The sequence below is a fragment of the Phocoena phocoena genome, chromosome X, assembly GCF_963924675.1.
Source record: "Phocoena phocoena chromosome X, mPhoPho1.1, whole genome shotgun sequence".
NCBI classification, from domain to species: domain Eukaryota; kingdom Metazoa; phylum Chordata; class Mammalia; order Artiodactyla; family Phocoenidae; genus Phocoena; species Phocoena phocoena.
In genome coordinates this window covers 1,360,991-1,382,657 of record NC_089240.1, presented here as the reverse complement: position 1 = coordinate 1,382,657, position 21,667 = coordinate 1,360,991, and the positions used below count along the sequence as shown (strand labels likewise).

Sequence of the window (21,667 nt, the reverse complement as noted above, 5' to 3'; positions counted from 1 at the left end):
ACTCTCCGGAAGGTAGTGTGTCTCTGGAAACCAGGACAGAGTTGCATTTGGACCTGGGGAGGCTTGCTGCTGGACCTCTTTTCACACCCTCTCTCTTCTTCAGAGAATCTCATCCGCACGTTGGCTGACCTTCAGCCCAGATTTAACTCCTTCATCCAGATCTTTCCGCTGAACTCAGCACCTCTTGTTTTTGGTCAGTGCCCCAGAGACACCTCAAGGCGACAGAACCAGTGTGGGATTCCTGAGCCCCTAAAGGACACTGGCTCTTGGGAAAATCCATTTCCTTACTGTTCCCAGCTTTGTTGTCCAAATTCCTTAGCTCGTGGCCCCTTCCTGCATCTTCGAAGCGAGCACCACAGCACCGTCACATCGCCCTCTCCCTCCAACCTCTGCCTCTGTCCTCACACCTCCTTCTCTGAGTCTGACCCCCTGCCTCCCTGCTATAAAGGACTGTGAAATTACACTGGGCTCACCCAGGGTCAGCGCCTCAGGTCAAGGTCATTAATGTAATCATATCTGTAGACTCCCTTTTGCCAGGTCAGGTGGCATAGTCACAGGTTCCACAGAGTAGAACAACATTTTGGGGAACATTATTCTGTCCACCACACCCACCTTCTTGGTGATTCACACGCAGGAACCATACAGTGATGAGAGCCCTTGACCTCATGCAAATCATTCTCTAGGCAAGGAGACAAATGTTAAACAAAGACTTATTCTGTGAAATGCCTGACCCTAGAATATGCCTCTTACAGCGTGACACAGGGTCGTGTAAAGAGAAGACGGCATCATTAGGTGTGATTAAATTAAATGCCACGCGTGGGATTTCCCAGCCCGGACTCCTCCGAACGCCATTTCCCAGAGTCGGAAATGAGAGTCCAGTTATTACAGGACGATTGGCTGAAATCACACGTGGTGTTCGCTCCTGTCGTGTGGTACCCTTTATCTTTCAAAATGTTGGCCGGGTCGGGCACATTCTTGGCTCTGGGGGGGTTTCTTCTGCGGACTTAGGACGGTGCTTCTCGGAACCCCATCTGGGTTCCTGTAGGGAGGAGCCCGGTTCTGTAGGACTTGGAAGTAACAGCCTCTGTGGCTTCAGACAGAAACTTCCAGGAACGATGTGCCCTGGGGCGGAGGTTATACTGGTGCGCATAATGGCTGCCCACTCCCCGCGGTGCTGGGCAGGAAGGCTGTCGGGTCCCTCAGAAAGAGGATCCCTGCTTTGCAGAGCCTCTGTGTCTCTTGGAGATGCCGCAGGGCCACAGAAGTGTTGGCGCCCCCTGGACTTAGGAAGGGGCTTCCCCCTCTGGTACCCAGGATGGGTGGACGGCTCCAGGGATAAATGCCTCTCGGGCCAGGGGTTAGCCAGGAGGGTCCAGTCCAGACTGAGAATGGATTCATTACCAGCCCAGTGTGCCCGGGGCTCGGGGCAGACTTAGCTGATTTGGGGGAAGTGAAGGATCTTCTCATTCATCTCGTGGCTTGGTTTGTACACGAGGGTTTATCTTTGCTGTGTTCAAACGACAGTTCTGAAGGGACGGATATGGGGGAGATTCTGAGTCAGCAGGTGCCACGGGGCTTCCCAACTACAGGACTTCTCAGAGGGGAGCCCTGTCGATGGTACTGTTGGTGTCCAGGAGGGTCTGCAGAGTTTCTGAAAACGATATGCCTGGGACCCTCCTCTGGGATATTAACTACCGACCCCCTCCCCGCCCCAAGGTGATGGGTTCGGAGGAGTTGGGTTAATAGGACAAACTCCTGTTCACCCATCAACTCTCATGGAAAACAGCCCCAGCTGTGTCCCACAGAGAAGACGTCCAAGGGCCACGTCTAGCTAGACTCCGTGCTTTGCATTTCTAAATTTTATTCCTAAAGAGAGCCATCAGGATTTTGCAAACGTTTGGTGTTTCAGATGCGGAATATTTCTGCACTCGCTAGCGTGACATAAATAGAACCAGACCGCCTCTCTCTGGCTGTGGGGAACTCAGGAGAGAAGCTGAGGATTTATCCAACCCAAGAATGATCTGCGTCCTGCCGAGCTGGTCAATATTTATCATTTATTCACATCCATACTGATTTATCTCGTTTCCCATCCGTGTGCCAGCACTCGGGTAGATTGGTAACCAGCCCTCAGGACTTCAGTTTTAGCCTTGTAGGAGTTGTCCCCGTAACGCGCGTGGATATATTTCTCAAGATCAAGAATTACTAAAAATTATGTTTTTCCCTCCAAATCAATATGTCGGTGGTAACCCTGAAAAATCACAAAGATGCTTGCCCGGCCAGGTACGTAGGAGCCCAGTTTTCGGTATAGTTCTTCATTCGTTCATTAATTTGTATCCTACGTCAGCATGGAGAACCAGGGACCAGGTACACTTAGAGCCAGTCTTCCGGCAGTGGCCGCCATGGCCTTGGCACCGACAGGGTGGTCAAGAAAGCAGGGATTCGGGGCCCAGTTCTCGGGGGAGGGGCGCAGATGCCCGAATACTTTCCTTATTTATGTGCTCGGCGTTTCCTCCGAGGAAGAGGCGACTGATGTGTCTCTTGGGAGACCGGTGACTCACCGTGGGTGCCTTTATCCTTGGAGGGTTGGATGTGGATATGTGTGGACCACCATCGGCGCCTTCTGTTTCTCTCCCGGGGTTTGTGTCTCCCGAGGGAACCGTTGCCCGCTGTGTCGTGCTTTCCGGGCGCTCCTCCTGCCTTTGGGAGCGGAAGGCGCCTCTGCTGGTGGGGGAGCTCGCAGGGCTGTTGGACGTGATGGACCCAGATTCCATAAATGCCACGGGAGTACAGGAGGCTGCCCATCCCGTGTCCCTGTTCAAGGGCCTCCTTCTTCCAAAGCCCTTGCTTTGGTGAGCATCCAGGAAGGGGGTCCAAAGATGCAGTGGTTTTCTAATTACCCAAATGCTCCAGCATCACTTAATTCAGGAGCTCTTTTTTTAAAAAAATTTTTATTGGAGTAGAGTTGATTTACAATGTTATGTTAGTTTCATGTGTACAGCAAAGTGCATCAGTGATACATGTACGCACCCTTTTTTAGATTCTTTTCCCGTATAGGCCATTATAGAGTATTAAGTAGAGTTCCCTGTGCCCTACAGTAGGTCCTCGTTGGTTATGCGTTTTAAATATAGCAGTGTGTACGTGTCAATCCCAATCTCTCAATTCATCCCCGACCTTCCCCCCTTGGTAACTATCAGTTTCTTCTGTGTGTCTGCATCTGCTTTGCACGTAAGTTCATCTCTACTGTTTTTCTAGATTCCACGTAGACGTGACGTCATATGGTATTTGTCTTTCTCTGTGTGACTTACTTCACTCAGTATGATCACCTCTAGGTCCAACCATCTTGCTGCAAATGGTGTTATGTCATTCTTTTTCTATGGCTCAGTAATATTCCATTGTATATATGGACCACATCTTGTTTATCCGTTCCTCTCTTGATGGACACTTAGGTTGCTTCCATGTCTTAGCTATTGTAAACAGCACTGCTGTGAACATCGGGGTGCGTGTCTTTTCGAACCAGAGTTTTGTCCAGATATATGCCCAGGAGTGGGATTGCTGGAGCTGGTAGCTCTGGTAATTTTTAGTTTTTTAAGGAACCTCCATCCTGTTCTCCATAGTGGCTGCACCAACTTACATTCCCACCAACAGTGTAGGAGGGCTCCCTTTTCTCCACGTCCTCTCCAGCGTCCATGACATATAGACCTCTTGATGATGGAGCCGTTTTATCCTCAGACGGAATGGGATGGGTTTTAGCCCCTTCGCTGTGTGCGAGGCGCAGTGAGTCGATGCTGAAATTGTCTCCTTTTCAGAAGGGTTTTCTGGGTGGGAGGGAGATGCTGCTTTTGGGGCACCCTCCCCGAGAGGACGCATGCTTCTGCTGCCTCACTTTGATGTCTTTTTGGAAACAGTGCAACACAGGAGCTCTTAACAGAGTAGGTGTTTCCGATCCCCTGGCCCCAGGTGTCCTGGCTGTGCTTATAGCGGGTCCCCAGGGGGTATTTCTAGTGCGCATAGTTGCTCGTTGCGGAAACATCCTCAGTAAGTGGTGGCATCTCTGCCGTGGCCGTGGGGGCGTGGGGCGGTCTGTCCTCTGTGGTGACAGGGAGATGACAGTGTTGGGAACACAGTACGAGGCTGACCTGTGGACCTGTCCACGTGATGCTCTAGCCAGTGTTTTCTCCATTGACTTAAGGATGATTTGGGACACACTCATGTGCTCTTTGAAGCGCGACATTTTCACTGGCCCAGGATGTGACTGTGTTCGGTACCCCTAAGCACTCAGCCCCAGCACCCGGGTCCTGCTGGGCTGACAAACACCTGGGTTCATTGCCACCCCCGGTCCTGCCTCAGATCACAGGCTTCCCTCCATCTATAGATCTTCCCCGAGACACATAAGCACCTCCTTTCCTGGTCGCGTTCTGTAGGTGGATTCAGAACCCTCATCCCTTTCCAGAATCTTCTATCCTTCTTTCCGAACATTTTTGCATTCCTCTGTTGACTGCCTTGGTTGCCTGCTTCCAGACGTCTTCACTTTTGCGTTTTTAGTTCCACTGATGGTAAAGTCTCTGGATTCCAAATTTGCGGCAGACCCCAGCTCTGGAGGTAGGTTTCGTGGTCAGCCCTGGACTGATGGTGGATTGTCTGCAAGAGTTTTCTAAGATGTTCCTCGTGTTCTGGACTTAATCCTTCATGTAGCCATTGGGCACCAGCTAGAATATACCCTTCTCTCTCTCCCTCTCTCCCTCTCTCCCTCTCTCCCTCTCTCCCTCTCTCCCTCTCTCCCTCTCTCCCTCTCTCCCTCTCTCCCTCTCTCCCTCTCTCCCTCTCTCCCTCTCTCCCTCTCTCCCTCTCTCCCTCTCTCCCTCTCTCCCTCTCTCCCTCTCTCCCTCTCTCCCTCCCTCCCTCCCTCCCTCTCTCCCTCCCTCCCTCTCTCCCTCCCTCCCTCTCTCTCTCTCTCTCTCTCTCTCCCTCTCTCTCTCCCTCTCTCTCTCTCTCTCTGTGTCTTTATCTCTCTCTGTCTCTCTCTCTCTCTCATTCCCTGCCCCTCTCTTTTCCCCCGTAAGGCAAATAAATCTCTCTCATCCTCTCCTGATTGGGACACATCTATTTTTTTTTCCTTCTCTATAAGGAATAACACATGGTTTATTTTTAAGTGAAAGACTTCATTTTGAATAATAATATACATATCGTTCATGCCATTTACTTTTCATGGTGCGTCGCTATATATGGAAGTAGACAGAGAAAAAAATAAACGTTAGAAATACCTAAGCATGGAAATACACAGGCAAAGAAGACATTTGATACATCTCCATGAACAAGCATCATCGGCCAGTATCCATTAGAAAAGCATGAAAACCATGCAGAGAGTCTGCCCACATCCCAGCAGGCAAGTGCAAACAGTACACGTTATAGTTTCTTGGATACAAAACGTATACGTTTTCTTTGGATTGGAAACATCCTACAGACGAGTGGCTTGGCTTCTCTATGCAAGGCAAAAATTATCTATAGAAGTAAAAACAGTGGGGGAATTTCCTGGCAGTGCACTGGTTAAAACTCCGTGCTTTCACTGCCAGGGCTCGGGTTCGATACCTGGTCGGGGAGCTAAGATCCCATAAGCTGTGTGGCACAGCCGGAAAATTAAAAAAAAAAACACAGGTACAAAGCGTAGAAGCCATCTGTGACGATGAGATATTCCAGGCCACAGACGTGTGTCCACTCACCAATCAAATGCATCCATCAACGAGCAGATTGTTTTGGGGGTGCACTGTTCAGCTTTGCGGGATTTTAGTGCCCAGCCCAGGGATCGAACCCGTGCCCCCTGCAGTGGAAGCGTGGAGTCCCAACCACTGGACCTCCAGGGAAGTCCCTAGCAGATATTTTTTTATGGCTTCTTTTACTATGTGTCAGTTCGCAGAGGCTGCTGTTTTCACGGATGGTCACTAACAAGGGTGACCATGTGAAGCCCTGACGTGACATCGTCCCTTTATCCATTTAAAAAATACAAGTGCAGCGACGTGGGTGAACCTTTAAAATCTCTCCCTCAGCATGCTCCAGACGTTCAGTAAATATTGTTGCAGTTAGATCTGCTACCCAGGGAGCTGTCTAGGACATTTTGCTTTAAAAATGGAAACCAGGGACTTCCCAGGTGGTCCAGTGGTTAAGACTCTGCCTTCCAATCCAGGGGATGTGGGTTCCATCCCTGGTCGGGGAACTAAGATCCCACAGGCCTTGTGGCCAAACAACCAAAGCATAAAACAGGAGTCATATCGTTACAGATTCAATAAAAGAAATTTTAAGAAAATGGTCCACCTTAAAAAAAAAAAAAAAAAAGAAACCGGAGTGATTATTCTCAGCATCTCACTTTATTGTGGGCTTAGTCGTGGGCAGGGACCCCGGGAGTTTTTTGGGGGTCCAGCCTCCGTGGGGCTGTAGCCCTCACACAGCTTCCCCGGTGGATGAACCCCAGGATGGGCTAGACGCTTCTGGAACACGGTGGGTGGGCAGCTGTGTGCATGGCCGCGATGTCCTTGCTGTTGCTTTAAAAATATGTTTTCCCTAACGATGCTATTTCCGCCCAGTCCTTGCTCAGATGACTGTGATGATTTCCCAATTCACCTTGAACTCGTGCTGTGCCCAGAGCATCCTCACTGTTGCTCGGGGTCAGTGAGTTTCTGCTAGAATCTGTCAGCAGAGCTTGTATGCAACGACGATCCATGTTGGCATGTCCCCAGGGCTGCGTCATTGCCGCACGTGTCCTGTCTTGTACATTCTCGTTAGGAAATACGTAATACGGAGTGGGACGGATGGAATAGGTAGAGCCTCAAGGAGATCGGGGAGGGGTTGCCCTTCAGCTCAGGTCACCACGAAGCGGACCACGGGTGCCCCAGCGAACATGAACACGGATGAGTCCGGCTGTTCTGCCCCAGCGGGGTGACATTCAGAGTTGGTGCAGCTGTTCCAATGTCTGGCTGACCCGAGCCTCCTGGCTGTTTCCTCTGCTGTCAACGTGCAAGGAATCAAAGATTATAGTAAGGAAGTAACAACCACCTCCAGCTTCCTTTTATTATATAATGAATGTTACCCTCAACTCACCAGGTGGAAGCCTGGGAAGTCGCTGTGGGTTAACACCCCCAGATTCAGGCCATAATTCCTGCTGACCCCATATCCCCTTCAAATGCCCCTGCTCCGTGATGTGGGGCATTTTCCAATGGATTTTGACACTTGGAAGGGCATGTCTAGTGGCTGCCAGTTTGTCCCAGGAGATGGAGCTCTCTAGCCTGGACTTGGCCGTTTCAGCGTGCACAGACCACTCCCCCATCCTAGTGGCTCAAAGTAACCGTCTCCTTTTTTATTTTTTATTTATATTTACTGAAGTACAGTGGATGTACGATATTATATGAGGTACAGGTATACAATATAGCGATTCACAACTTCTAAACATTATACTCCATTTGTAGGTATTATAAAATATTGGCTGTGTTCCCCGTGCTGTACATATGTCCTTCTAGCTTATTTATTTTATGCATAATAGCTTGTTCCTCTTTACTCCCCTCCCCCCATCCTGCCCCTCCCCCCTTTCCTCTCCTCACTGGGAACCACTAATTTGTTCTCTATACCTGTGAGTCGGCTTCTTTTTTGTTATATTCACTAGTTTGTTGTCTTTTTCAGATTCCACATATAAGTGATATCCTATAGTATTTGCCTTATTTCACGAAGTATAATGATCTCTAGGTCCATCCACGTTGCTGCAGACGGCGTGATTTCATTCTTTTTTCTGGCTGAGTAATATTCCATTGTGTATATGTACCACATCTTCTTTATCCATCCCTCTGTCTTTGGACACTTAGGTGGCTCCCACGTCTTGGCTATCGTAAACAGTGCTGCTATCAAAACAACCATTGTGCTTGCATTTTGGGCAGTCATCACTCTGGGCCTCCCATGGGGTTGCACCTGGGTCGCCGTTGTCTGACGGGTCAGCCAGGGCCAGACGTCCAGGGTGGCTTTCTCCTGTGGCGGGAAACCGGTCCTGCCCGTCGCCTGGCCTCAGCTGAGCTGGTCGACCAGATTCCCACGTGCGGTCTCCTCACCAAAATAGTGATCTTAGAACTGCCAGCCTTCTCTAGTGAAGCTGGCTGTGCCCAGAAAGACAGAATTCTGAAAACCGGAAGCTCCGGGGTCTTTCTGAGCATATGCCCTTGGACGTTGTACGACATTGTCACTGCCACTGCATTCGACTCATGACAGCAGAGTTCATGAGGCTGCCAGGATTTGAGGAATGCGACCCAGACTCCGTCTCCTGAGGAAACGGGTGTCATACGAATGTGCAGGCTGGTTGTCCGGCTGCTTGGAGGCCGCTGTCCCTTTCAACCAGCCTCACATCAGCCAAGTGCCCTGGATGCACGGGTCTGTCCTGTGCTGAGGGCTGCCTGCACTGCAGGCACTGACAGAGCTCATTGGTCCAGCTTCGTCCACTAACTTAGGCGATCAAGGAAACACATCACCAGGGAAGTGCGTGCGTTTTCTCTAAATGCCAGACCTTATGTCCACGTGGCAACCAAAAAGCCTGTGTTTCTTCTGGATGACTTCTGAATGGCACCCTGGCATGCTCTTCAGAAACATTTTTCAAAGTTTTAATTTATTTTGGCCGTGCCACGTGGCATGTGGGATCTTAGTGGTCCAACCAGGGATCGAACCCACGTCCCCTGCATTGGAAGGTGGATTCTTTTTTTATTTTTTTATTTTTTGCGGTACGCGGGCCTCTCACTGCTGTGGCCTCTCCCATTGCAGAGCACAGGCTCTGGACGCGCAGGCTCAGCGGCCCTGGCTCACGGGCCCAGCCGCTCCGCAGCATGTGGGATCTTCCCGGACCGGGGCACAAACCTGTGTCCCCTGCATCGGCAGGCGGACTCTCAACCACTGCGCCACCAGGGAAGCCCGGAAGGTGGATTCTTTACTGCTGGACCTTCAGGGAAGTCCAGAAACATTTTTTTTTATACCTTACTTTTTATTGACTACAAGACAACATTTTAGAATATTTTTGAGCCTAATATCATATAATCTCAACAAATTCATTTGAGTGTGAAAATCATAACAAAGTGTCTCATCTCAGAATGACACAAGTTTAGAGACCAAACATGCTGGAGCGTGTAGGTCTGTAGCTGAGAAAACCTATTTTTGGTTACATAGTGGTCCTGGGGAAAAAGAGAATCGTAGGGTTTAGAGTTAAAATAATGGGTTTTGGTTCTGTAGTAACCTAAATGGGAAAAGAATTTGAAAAAGAATAGATACACATCTATGTGTCACTGAATCACTTTGCTGCATACCTGACACCAACACAACATTGTAAATCAACTGTACCCCAATATAAAAGTTAAAAATAAAGTCATCCTTTGACCTAAAAAAACAAAAGGATTTTTAGTTCTAATTCTATCATTTACTGGCTGTGTGAACTTTGCCAAGCCACTTCTTCTTTATGTTGTTTTAATGGAAAGGCATTTTATTTTAAATATAGCTGTGTGAACCTGTCAGTCCCAAACTCCCAATCTGTTTTGTTCATCGAATTTTAGTGGCTGTAGGTATATTTGAACACACACTCCATTGGGTGCCTAAGACACGTATAGCTCGTTTTTCTCGTGTCTGTGGCCTCTGTCCATGCGGTGCCATACTCATGATGTTTGACAGTCATCAGCGCAGGGGATAAACTTTGAACAGCCCGGAGGTTTTTGGGGAGAGCTGGGTGTGGAGGGAAGAGGTAGGTGTGGCCAGGATGCGTGTGAGGGTGACACACCACACACCTGAACTCCCCGTCTTCTCGTTTCTGCGTCGGGAGCCGCATCTTCCGTCATGGTTCCTCTTCCATCCTTGTCTGTGGAAGCTGCCATCAGCCTGCAGCCTCCCTACAGCTTTGTTTTTTTAATATCACCACCTTGCAACACCGAGAGCACTTGGCTGGCTCTGTGAAAGCTAGAGCCTGAATCAGATGTTTTCTTGCCTCAGGGACCTCAGAATCTGCAGTGGGGATGTGTGGGGTCGTGAGACCTACCCGGGACCTGAGTGTGGAGGGACGTGCTGTGTGGCCCGGGAGGGGCCTTGCAATGCAGCTGGGAAAACTGTCCACACATACAGTTACTCAGACATGAATGCGTATATGGAGAATGCTATGTAGAAATGCATACACAGGCACATACAAATATATATATACACACACATATACAAATACAAAATATATACATATAGAAGTACACATCCATATAAAATACACATCAACAAACACGTATACAAATGTGTATATGGAGAATTACATGTAGAAATGCATACACAGGCACATACAAATATATATGTATACCTGTACGAGTACATCCACATAAAATGCACACACATCGGGCTTCCCTGGTGGTGCAGTGGTTGAGAGTCCGCCTGCCGATGCGGGGGATGTGGGTTCGTGCCCCGGTCCAGGAAGATCCCACATGCTGCGGAGCAGCTAGGTCCGTGGGCCATGGCCGCTGAGCCTGCGCGTCCGGAGCCTGTGCTCCGCAACGGGAGAGGCCACGGCAGTGAGAGGCCCGCGTACCGCAAAAAAACACAAAAAACACAAAAAACACACATCAACAAACACATACATATATACAAATGCATATACAGGGAATTACGTATAGAAATGGATATACAGCCACATACAAATGTACGTATACATATGTAAATACAAATATGTCTATACATCCATGTAAATAAACATATCAACATAAACATATACACATATGCAAATGCATATACCCAGAGAAGTGTATACACATGCAAGTACAAAGACATGTATATACACATGCAAAAATATATGTGCATAAAAATCATCCATATATGCAAAACAACTTGTAAATGCAAATATATATGCAAATACAAAAGCCTGTGTGGACGAATATACAACTGGAAATACACGTGTGCATGCATTACCCATAAGCACGTGCAAATGCATAGTTGACTTGAGTACTTACACATAGGCAAATAACTGCTCACATACTCACAAATATGCACACATATACACAGGCACATGTTCTATGCAAGTGCAGGCATTCATGCAAGTACATATACACATGCATCTACCGTATATGCAAAAGACAACACGTGTATGAGTCGATAGGCACTTGTAAACGTGCATGCAAATACACAAACATGTATGTATAAATGTGTGCGTGTGCAAATACATACGACCACATACGATTCCATGCACACACACACACACCTAGACACACACATAGACAAACACACGTGCAAGCCCGTTGGCTGCTCTAGGAGATGGAACCATATGGGCCGGGCATGTGTTCTGCCCATCACCTGTGTCCTGGCCTCTGTGGGAGGGACTTGGGGACAGGGATTTGGATGACTTTTGCCCCCCACCGGAGGGCAGGCTTGGGTGTCCCAAACTGACGGGTAGAATGGACGGAGCCCCAGGACATGCCTCACAAATGTGTTTATGGACCGATGGCCGACGGGCTGGCTGGGGCCTGCTGGGGCCTGCAGTTCCCCAAAGGGCGCCTGAGGGGCTGCCGTGGCAACGTGGGTTTGGGGATCAGTGCTCTGTCCACCTGCCTGTGGACCATAGGTTAGCGTCACCCCCTGGTGTCCCAGCTGTGCTGCCCACGCCTCAGACCAGGCCCCTGGCATCTGTGGATGGCTCTTCCCATCCAGAAGAGTGACCGGCCCGGGGGACACTGGTGGGAGACTCAGGACAGTCTCACTTTCTGGGGGGTCCTGCTCTTTTGTCATCATTTACAAGCTCGGGCCATCGAAGGGCAGAGTTTGAGAGCAGGAAGGGGTCTGGTTGGTCTTTTGGCATCTTCCCCACCGTGTACAGAGCAGGAAACTGAGGCAGGAAGGTGGGGCAGCAGCCAGGACCAGAGCTACCCTCCTGGCGCTGGGCAGGTGCCCCATCCACCTGGGGGGCAGCGCCGCCATCCTGTCCTACCTCCTCCCATCCCATCCCATCCCATCCCATCCTCGTCCCACCTCATCCCACCCCACCCCACCCCATCCCATCCCATCCCATCCCATCCCATCCCATCCAGCCTCATCTTATATTCTTCCATCCTCATCCCATGTCACCTCATCCCACCTCATCTCCTCCCATCCCATCCCATCCCATGTCATCCCATGTTATCCAAACCATGTCATCTCCCATCCCACCTCATTCCATCCCATCTCATCCCATCCCATCTCATCCCATCCTACTTCATCCCGTCCCACTTCATCCTGTCCCATCTCTTCCCATCCCACCTCATCCCATCCCATCTCTTCCCATTCCACCTCCCCCTACCTCATCCCATCCCGCCTCCTCCCATCTCCTGCCATCCTCATCCCATTTCCTCCTGTCTCACTGTCCCTGAACCCTCCTGTGTCCCCAGCTGGTGTAATGATGGTGCCGCAGGGGACCACCGAGGACGGCTTTGAGGAGCACTTTGGTGTGAACTACCTGGGGCACTTCCTGCTGACCAACCTCCTCCTGGACACCCTGCGGGAGTCGGGTGCCCCCGGCTGCAGCGCGAGGGTGGTGACCGTGTCCTCGGCCACGCACTACGTCGGGGAACTGAACTTGGACGACCTTCAGAGCAGGTGGGTGCCAGTCGCCAGGGGTCCCGGGTGCTGCCAGGACGGTCAGGGTGACCCGTCACCACGACGCACTGGGCGGGGTGCTCGTCCCAGGTGATGGCGGTTCACACCCCCAAACGTTTGTAAATCAACCTGTGTCGAGGTGAAAGCTGTGTTGACTAACACAGGCAGACCTGGGAGATGCTGCGGGTTTGCTTCCAGACCGCAGCAGTGGAGCAAATATTGCGGTAAAGCGAGTCACACGAACTTTTCTGCTCCGAATGCATCTAAAAGTGCTGCTGACACTACACTGCGGTCTAAGTGTGCGCTAGCATCATGTCTGTAAGAACAGTGTACACACCTTTCGCAAATACCTTCCTGCTAAAAAATGCTAACCGTCCTCTGAGCCCACAGTTAGTCATAATCTTTCTGCAGTGGTAACATCCGAGATCCCTGATCAGAGATCACTGTAGCGAATAGAATAATAATGGAAAAGTTTAAAATACTGCGAGAATGACCAAAATGGGACACAGAGACACAAAGCGAGCAAATGATGTTGGAAAAATGGCGTCAGTAGACGTACCCGACGTGGGGCCGCCCCAGACCTTCAGTGTGTAAAAGAAATGCGGTGTCGGTGGAGCGCAGTAAAGTGAGGTCTGCCCGTATTAGTAATGGTTTGCTAACTGGCACTCACACATCCATATCAGTCTATTTATATTTATGCTTGGAGGTAAATCCTTTTATTATAATTCGTCATTTTACACTTGAGGAAACTAAGAAGGATGTATTTAAAAAATTTTATTTAATTGAAGTATAGTTGATTTACAATGTCGTGTTCATTTCTGGTGTACAGCGGAGTGATTCCGTTACACACATATATACGTTTTTTTCCCTATTCTTTTCCATGATGGTTTATCCCAGGATATTGAGTAGAGTTCCCTGTGCTCTACAGTAGGACCTTGTTGTTTATCCATCCTAAATGTAACAGTTTGCACCTGCTAATCCCAGAGTCTCAGTCCGTCCCCTCCCCTCCCCCCCGTCCCCTCCCCTCCCCCGTCCCCTCCCCTCCGTCCCCTCCCCTCCCCCCCGTCCCCTCCCCTCCCCCCGTCCCCTCCCCTCCCCCGTCCCCTCCCCTCCCCCCTCCCCTCCCCTCCCCCTCCCACTCCCCCTCCCCTCCCCACTCCTCCTCCCCCTCCCCTCCCCACTCCTCCTCCCCCTCCCCTCCCCTCCCCCCTCCCACTCCCCCTCCCCTCCCCACTCCCCCTCCCCCTCCCCCTCCCCCTCCCCTCCCCTCCCCCTCCCCATTGGCGGCCACAGGTCTGTTCTCTGTGTCTGTGAGTCTGTTTCTGTTTGGTAGATAAGTTCCTGTGTGTCATATTTTAGATTCCACATATAAGTGCTATCCTATGCTATTTGTCTCAGACGTCTGGGCTCCAGGACTGGGGGAAGATGAAGTCCTGTCGCTTTCAGCCCCCAGTTTGTGGGTCACCTGTGCTGGGGCTGTAGGAGACCTTCAGGGTGTGTGGGTCTCGTGGAGGACCAGCCCTGTGGCCTCTGAGCCGGGCCAGGATGGGTGTCACGGACGCTCTGGGGTCCTGATGGAGTTAACGGGCTGACTTCGTTCGCTGCCGTTTCTGAGTTGTCCCCGTCTATTTCTCAGCACGTAGGTGTGCGTAGCCCTTTAGCCAACCCGGTGCTTTCTAAACAGGGCGTGCATAGCAAGGAAGGAAATGAAAAGGCCCCTGAGCCTCTAGAGATTCTAATGTCGCCTCAAGCACTCACACAGCAATGCGGCTGCTTCTCCCCCTGGACTCAACACCCTGTGTTTTAACTCCTGGGGCCCAGTCGTCCCTCAAAGGGGCGTCTTTGGACAGAGTGGTTCTCTCATCGGCATGGGTCCAGGCTCAGGGTCTGCAGAGGGTATAGGATCGCCAAGTGTTTCCTGCATCTGATGGGGGCATGACTCCACACGGCTCGTAAAAAACAGCATCGTGGGCTTCCCTGGTGGCGCAGTGGTTGAGAGTCCGCCTGCCGACGCAGGGGACACGGGTTCGTGCCCTGGTCCGGGAGGATCCCACATGCCGCGGAGCGGCTGGGCCCGTGAGCCATGGCCGCTGAGCCTGCGCGTCCGGAGCCTGTGCTCCGCAACAGGAGAGGCCACAACAGTGAGAGGCCCGCGTACAGCCAAAAAAAAAAACAAAAAAAAAACCCCCAGCATCCTGACGAGGGGACCTGTGTATGGGGTGGGGCGCTTCCTTCACGAATATTCTTGTCGTTTTCTCCTTTGAATACGGGTGTAGAAATATGCAAGAGAACGCAGATGTGTGCACCCGTAGCTTCCTTTTTCTAAAATGAAGCTTTTTATGGCATCGCACAAAACTCTTGACATTTGCAGAGAAGTAATCTTATGGCCCGCAGGAGTGAGTGTGTCAGGAAGCGGTGGTAACTGCCGTCCTGAATTTGTTTACATTTCCCTATGTCGAGTCACATCAAAGGCATCTTGTTGTATCATTTTTTTCCCTAAATGGTTATCCAAAGGGGATGAGACCGTTTAGGACCGTGGTTTTCAAGGTGGGGTCCCCAGAGCAGCAGCATCTGTATCACCTGAGAAGTGATGGATGATACAGGTAGATGCTCAGACCACACAGCCACCACTTGTGAAATCAGAACTCTGAGGGTGGGAAAACAATCTGACAAAATATATGTACGTATACACACGCACATGTATACACGTATATATGACTGAATCATTTTGTGGTACCCCTGAAACTACCACAATACTGTAAATCTTACTATGTATAAAATAGGTAACTAAGGAGAACCTGCCGTATAGCACAGGGAGCTCTACTCACTGCTCTGAGGTGACCTGAATGGGAAGGACATCCAAAAAAGAGGGGACATAGGTATACGTAGAGCTGATTCACTTTGCTGTACAGCAGAAACTAACACAACATTGTAAAGCAACTGTACTGCAATCAAAATTGTTTAAAAAGACAATAAAAGGGTATTTCCTAGCAACCTGCCCCCTCCAGGTAAATCTTATATATACCTTATAGTGTATATGTCACTTGAGACCATGCCACATACAGCCTTTTAATTCTATAATAAACATACAGAAAATTACCTTTAAAAAAAACCAAAAGAGCCCAACTCACTCTTGTTCTATTTTAAAGGCTTGACAATAGACTGTTAAAATGTTAAAACCGTGTTCAAAACAAAACAAAACAAACTCAGGGTGTGCGGCCAGGCATTGGGAAGTTTAACACGCCCTCTGAGGGGCTCTTAGTGCACGCTGACATTTGAGAACCAGTTGGGTTGAAAACATGCTGTCTTTCCGGGTTAAAAAAAAAAAAAAAAGAGTGAATTCTTGGCTCGCACCTGATGTAGACACCGCTGGTGATGACGGTTAATTGCCAAGATTGATTTGCTGGCTTGGGTAAGGAGCGTTCTTGTCAAGCATAAATCACTTGTAAAAGCATAAAGTGTTCCAAACCCAGGTGGGTTGTTACACACGAGAGGGCTTGTCACCTCTGCCCGGCTGCACTCAGTCCCTCCTCCTACAGAAGAAATTCCAGTGGAAGAGGTGGGCAGAATCTCGGGAAAATTGTAGTCAATGAACAAGACTTGTGATGTAGTGGATAGCTTTGTTAAAAAAAAAAAAAAAGTGATATTTAGCGGGAAGAGGGTGAAAAAGCTGTATACTATTTAAGTAAAAAAATTATATTTAATTTATTTAATACTTGTATATCTATAATATTTAATTATATATAATATGTAAATGATATAAAATATATCACTGCAATATTTATGTAATCATGCAATTATAATTATATGTTTATAGTTATAATTTATGTATATGTGAGAGGGAGAGAGAGACTGACTTTTCTTTAAAGGTATCAACTGTACACAAAGCTCTGTTGCATCTTTTTTTAAAAATTGCCACAAATATTATATAATATTATATAAGTTGCAGGTGTACAACAGAGTGAGTCACAACTTAAGGTTCTATTCCATTTACAGTTATTGTAAAATATTGGCTATATTCCCTGTGCTGTACAGTATATCCTTGTAGCTTATTTTATTTTTTAAATTATTTATTTTGGCCACATCACATGGCTTGGCTTGTGGGATCCTGCTTCTCTGATGAGGAATTGAACCCACACCCCCTGCAGCTGAAGCACAGAGTCTTAACCACTGGACTGCCAGGGAAGTCCCCTTGTAGCTTATTTTATGCATAACAGTTTATATCTCTTACTTCCCTCCCCCTATATTACCCCTCCCCCTATATTGCCCCTCCCCCTTCCCGCTCCCCACTAGAGTTGGACTTCTTTTCAGAAACTACCTCCCATGCTTGGAGGCGCTGACAAGGTTGACCAGCAGGCCAGAGATTCAGGGAAGCGGTGATGTTTGTAGTCTTGAACCTAAAGACTAGGTGAGTTAGGTAGAATTTCTGTGCTGTGGTGTTTGAGGCCAAATCCCTTCTTCTTTAGGGGGAACCTCATTCTTTTCCCCTGAAAGCCTTCACCTGATAGGACGAGGCCCACCCACCTGGCGGAGGCTCTCCTGCTTTACATGCAGGCTACTGGTTTCATGGTTCATCTCCTCTGAAAAATCACTTCCTGGCACCATCTAGAGTGGCACTGGACCAAACACTTGAGCGTGGACACGTGAAATGAACCGTCAGGGGCACAGATGTGGGCAAGGCATCCTGTAGGTGATGCGCCGTGGTGTCCAGGAGATGGGTCGGTCTACTACCCACCCTGCACCCTCACTTGTCTCCGTGCTCAGCCTCCTGCACCCATGGGCACCTCGGGACCCAAGGGACCCTCTGCGGGGGTCGTGTCAGAGGTGCCCCAGCTTCGTGCCAGCCTTGAGGGTGACTGCACGGGAAGACCCCTCTGCACCTCTCCCGGGGACAGCTCGTCCTGCTTGTCCTTGGACCCTCCCCTCTTAATGCAGACAGCTGTTTCCTGGGCTGCCCTTGGCTAGAAAAATGGTACCCTCCTACCTCCTCTCCTTGCACCCAAACCAAAGCGAGTCCGCCATCTTGACTCTTGACCTCAGAAGAGATCAGGAGATTAAGATTTGCTCTTAGTGGCAAAGTTAACAGAACCCTCGGGATGCAGGATTAGGCTACGTCCTGTGTCACCAGCCAAGGTGCTTCTTTGGGTACAAGTGTTGCGTGTCCGTGGGTCTTGTGGCTCCGTCCACAAAGGTCCGGCTACAGACCAGGGCTCAGAGTGGACTTGCATAGCATTCCTCACAAGCACACTCTCCTCATGGCTTCCTCTCCCCGCAAGAAGCTTATATCTTATGGGCTTACTTCCTCTGAACGTAGAAAAGTCTCCTTATTTTTCTTGGCTTTCTCTCTTCTCTATTCTTCAGTGGAGTAAATCAGCGAAGTCCACATTTTTATGGTTTGTACCAAGGAACTTTTGCTTTTTTCTTTTTTGGCCACGCCATGTGGCTTGCGGGATCTTAGCTCCCTGGCCAGGGAGCATACTGAGACCACGGCAATGAAAGTGCGAAGTGCTAACCACTGGACCGCCAGTTCCCAAGTAACTTTTGCTTTTGTAAAACAGTGGTTACTGTATGAGTTTCCTGGGGTGGCCATGACAAAGGACCAGAAATTTGGGTACCTTAGAACAACGGAAAGTTATTGTCTCACAGTCCTGGAGACTGGAAGTGCACGGTCAAGGTTGGCTGGTTAGGCAGGGTGGGTCCGTCGTGGAGGCCCTGGGAGGAACCCACCCAGGCTCCGTCTCTTCCAGGCTTCTCTCCAGCTTCTGGAGTTTGCTTTATGGCACGAGTCATATTGGATTGTAGCCCACCCAAACAACCTCATTTTAACTTGATCACCTCTGTAAAGACCCTATTACCAAGGAGGGTCGTATTCTGAGGTTCTGGGGGTTAGGACTCCACAGCATAACCTCTTCTGTTATGGGAAGAGGGGGAAAACAATTCAGCCCACAGCACACACCATTTGTCCTTCTCCAATGGATAGATCCTTAACCTTTTTTTTTTTTTCTTTTTTGAGGTACGCGGGCCTCTCACTGTTGTGGCCTCTCCCATTGCAGAGCACAGGCTCCAGACGCGCAGGCCCAGCGGCCATGGCTCACGGGCCCAGCCGCTCCACGGCATGTGGGATCCTCCCGGACCGGGGCACGAACCCGTGTCCCCTGCCTCGGCAGTCGGACTCCCAACCGCTGCGCCACCAGGGAAGCCCCATCCTTAACCTTTTAAGGCTCACGTTATTTCAGCCTGACAGTAATCGTTGACACGTTATGGGCACGGCCCTGTCTTGTGAAAATAGCTGTCTTGCTTTGAGTTGCCCAAACTTAACTTTGGGGCAGCTTTTCACTATTTTATTCATAAGTACGTCTTCACATCCTCGTATATTGTTGGTTGTGGCACCTCTGTGGTGACATGTCTTGTTATAAATATGCTGTCCTGCACGAATGTGATTTTCACTGAACATTTAGCACGTTCAGCGTGTGTCCTGGGACCCCTTACAGGCAGCCAGCACCCTTGCCGTGCCTCTGTGACCAACTCTAGCAGGTGTTCGGATGAGGCTGGAATTCACAGGTGGCCCTGCCGCCTCCCGGGCTGTCTCTGCCGACTTCCCTTCGCGGAAGGACAGAGACTCCTCTTAGCTCACTATACTTTCAGAGGTCCTGGTTGGTGGTCTCTCTTTCCATCTTCCTCCGTCACGTTAAACCTAGGACACCAAGGCAGAATGCGAGGCAGTTGTTCGTCTTGTCAAGGGAAAACTTCAGTTTGGAGCTGAGGGATTAATCCTGACGCGCTGGATATGGGTCCTACTTGCAGACTGATCATTACCGGGCTCGGCCAGCATCCAGAACGCGCCAACTGGAAACTAGGTTATGGGTAGTACGTGGAGTTTCCATAATTGTGTTTGCCAGGTGCTCATGTGTTACTGTCTCAGAATTGAACTTTTAAGGGAAGCAGATGGGACTTACTCATAGGAAGTGAGCATCACACAGTTGTCTTACTGGAGTGGGAGTGAGCCATCACACACACACACACACACACACACACACACACACATATGGCATGGTGTCCATCAAGGTAATCAATGAAGAGCTCCTTTCTTATAATAAACTGTCTAGGCCGGTTGGTTTTTTCTGATCTCCAACGGCAAGAGGGGAATAATGTTTTCTATAATACGCCGAAAACACAGACCTCAGATACCCTTAATCATATCCACATTCAGGGTCATGTGTGTTTCACTGGGGTTTTCCTTCACCAAGAAAGCTCCGTGAATTAATGGTTTTCAAGATATTGTCTTAGAAATCCCATAGTCATAGGCACGATTTCTCATGGGATTGAGGGAGTTCAGGAAACGGACTCCTCGTGAGACGCTTAATGCGAAGTGGTTTTCTAGGACAGGTGGGCAGTAGAGAGCAGTGTGCTGAAGGAACCTTGACCACTCGTGTGGAAGTAGTTAAAACATCAAAGCATAGGATGAATATGGTGTAGGTCAAAGATGGTGGAAAGCCAGTGAGGAAAGCCATCTTTAAGATAGGATGGAACACACGCACACACACGTACACGCAAACATATATATACACACACACACATATATATACGTATATGGGTATATGTATGTATATATATATAGACACAAACATGTATATATGAATATGTATACACATATATAGAGACACATGTATATATGAGTATATATATAGACACATAGACACACATACATATATATGAGTATATATAGACATGTATATATATGAGTATATATGTAGACACAGATACATCTATGTACATAGACACATATAGATACATATATGTATATATGAGTATACATATGTGTGATTACACATATGTATACACACATTCATATACATATATGTATATACAAATATATATACACACTCATGCAGTGTGATTGATGGCCATTTCTTGGTGGAGGAGAACACTGTGAAATCACTATGGAATTGATTTTCCATTCTTCTTTGTATTTTTTTACAACCAATATATATTTCTTTTATAATAATGAAAAATTAATATTATCCTTAAAAAGTTCTCCCAAGGTATACCTTTGGTCCTACTGAAGGGGACCAGGACATGCTAGCCCCAAATGTACCTCTTTGTTACATGCGATCTTTCGAGCTAAAGGCAATTGGGAACAAGCAGACCCAGGAAACGCTCTTTACTTCCCTCCGCCACCGCCCCCAACTGTCTAAAAAATAAAGTATCAATTTACTATTTTGTAAAGGAAATTTACATTTATCCAGGGATTTTCCATTTGTAGTAATGTCTCCATTCCAGGGAGAGAGCTACTCCTGGAGATGACTCTTTTCACCCCAGAGACTCTTACTTGCATAACAAGACGGTCCTTATTTATATACACACATTTCTTCCCTTCCCATAACCTGCCTCCTCCACCCAGAATCCCAAAACCCCTTTTCCTTTGTTTACCCTAAGATGGTATATAAGCCTCTATCATCTGGCCACCTCCTTGAATCACATCATTTTGGGAATTCCTCTATGTATGTATGTAATTAAAACTGTTTTCTCTTGTTAAACTGTCCTTTAACAGTTTGACTTGCAGGCCCTGGGACGGAACCTAAGAGGATAGAGGGAAAAGATTTGCCCCCCTACAATACTTTGTTAAAATGTAGGTTTTACGTGTGTATATTTTAAAAAGTAGAAATATGTGGATGTGCATTTATTGTCATAGGCAATAGTAATTTTGTCTTTGATGAGAACTTGAAAACCTCATTTGCTTAGCGGAAATGTATGACCTGCTACATTCCTGGCAGCTTGCTGAGCATGGGGGCACTAGCGGACCATGTGCCCTTAGCACCTGGTCTCGGGTGGCTCAGTGTAACTTCTTCAATGGGTGTAGATCGGCTGTCAGATCGATGCCAGATGCAGACCAAGTACAGTCGTCAGTCTTGTAAATGTCACATACTGTTTATGTGAAACACAGGTATCAAAAAATCCAGTGTCCTCTTCCCACCCAGAAAGCTTCAACTTAGGAATAGAATTTCCCATCTCTAAGTAATGTTTTCCTAGTTTTTAATCAAGAACCCCTTTGAGGATTATCGAGTCT

The 21,667-nt window shown here is 48.6% G+C and overlaps 1 protein-coding gene across 1 annotated transcript in view; it reads left to right on the top strand.

Moving 5' to 3' along the window:
- Positions 1-21,667, top strand: part of DHRSX (dehydrogenase/reductase X-linked) — a 182,512-nt gene that overhangs the window by 136,580 nt on the left and 24,265 nt on the right. The window contains exon 5 of the mRNA XM_065901016.1: positions 12,393-12,600. Coding sequence (XP_065757088.1) covers positions 12,393-12,600 — 208 coding nt within the window. The remainder of the gene's footprint in view (positions 1-12,392; positions 12,601-21,667) is intronic.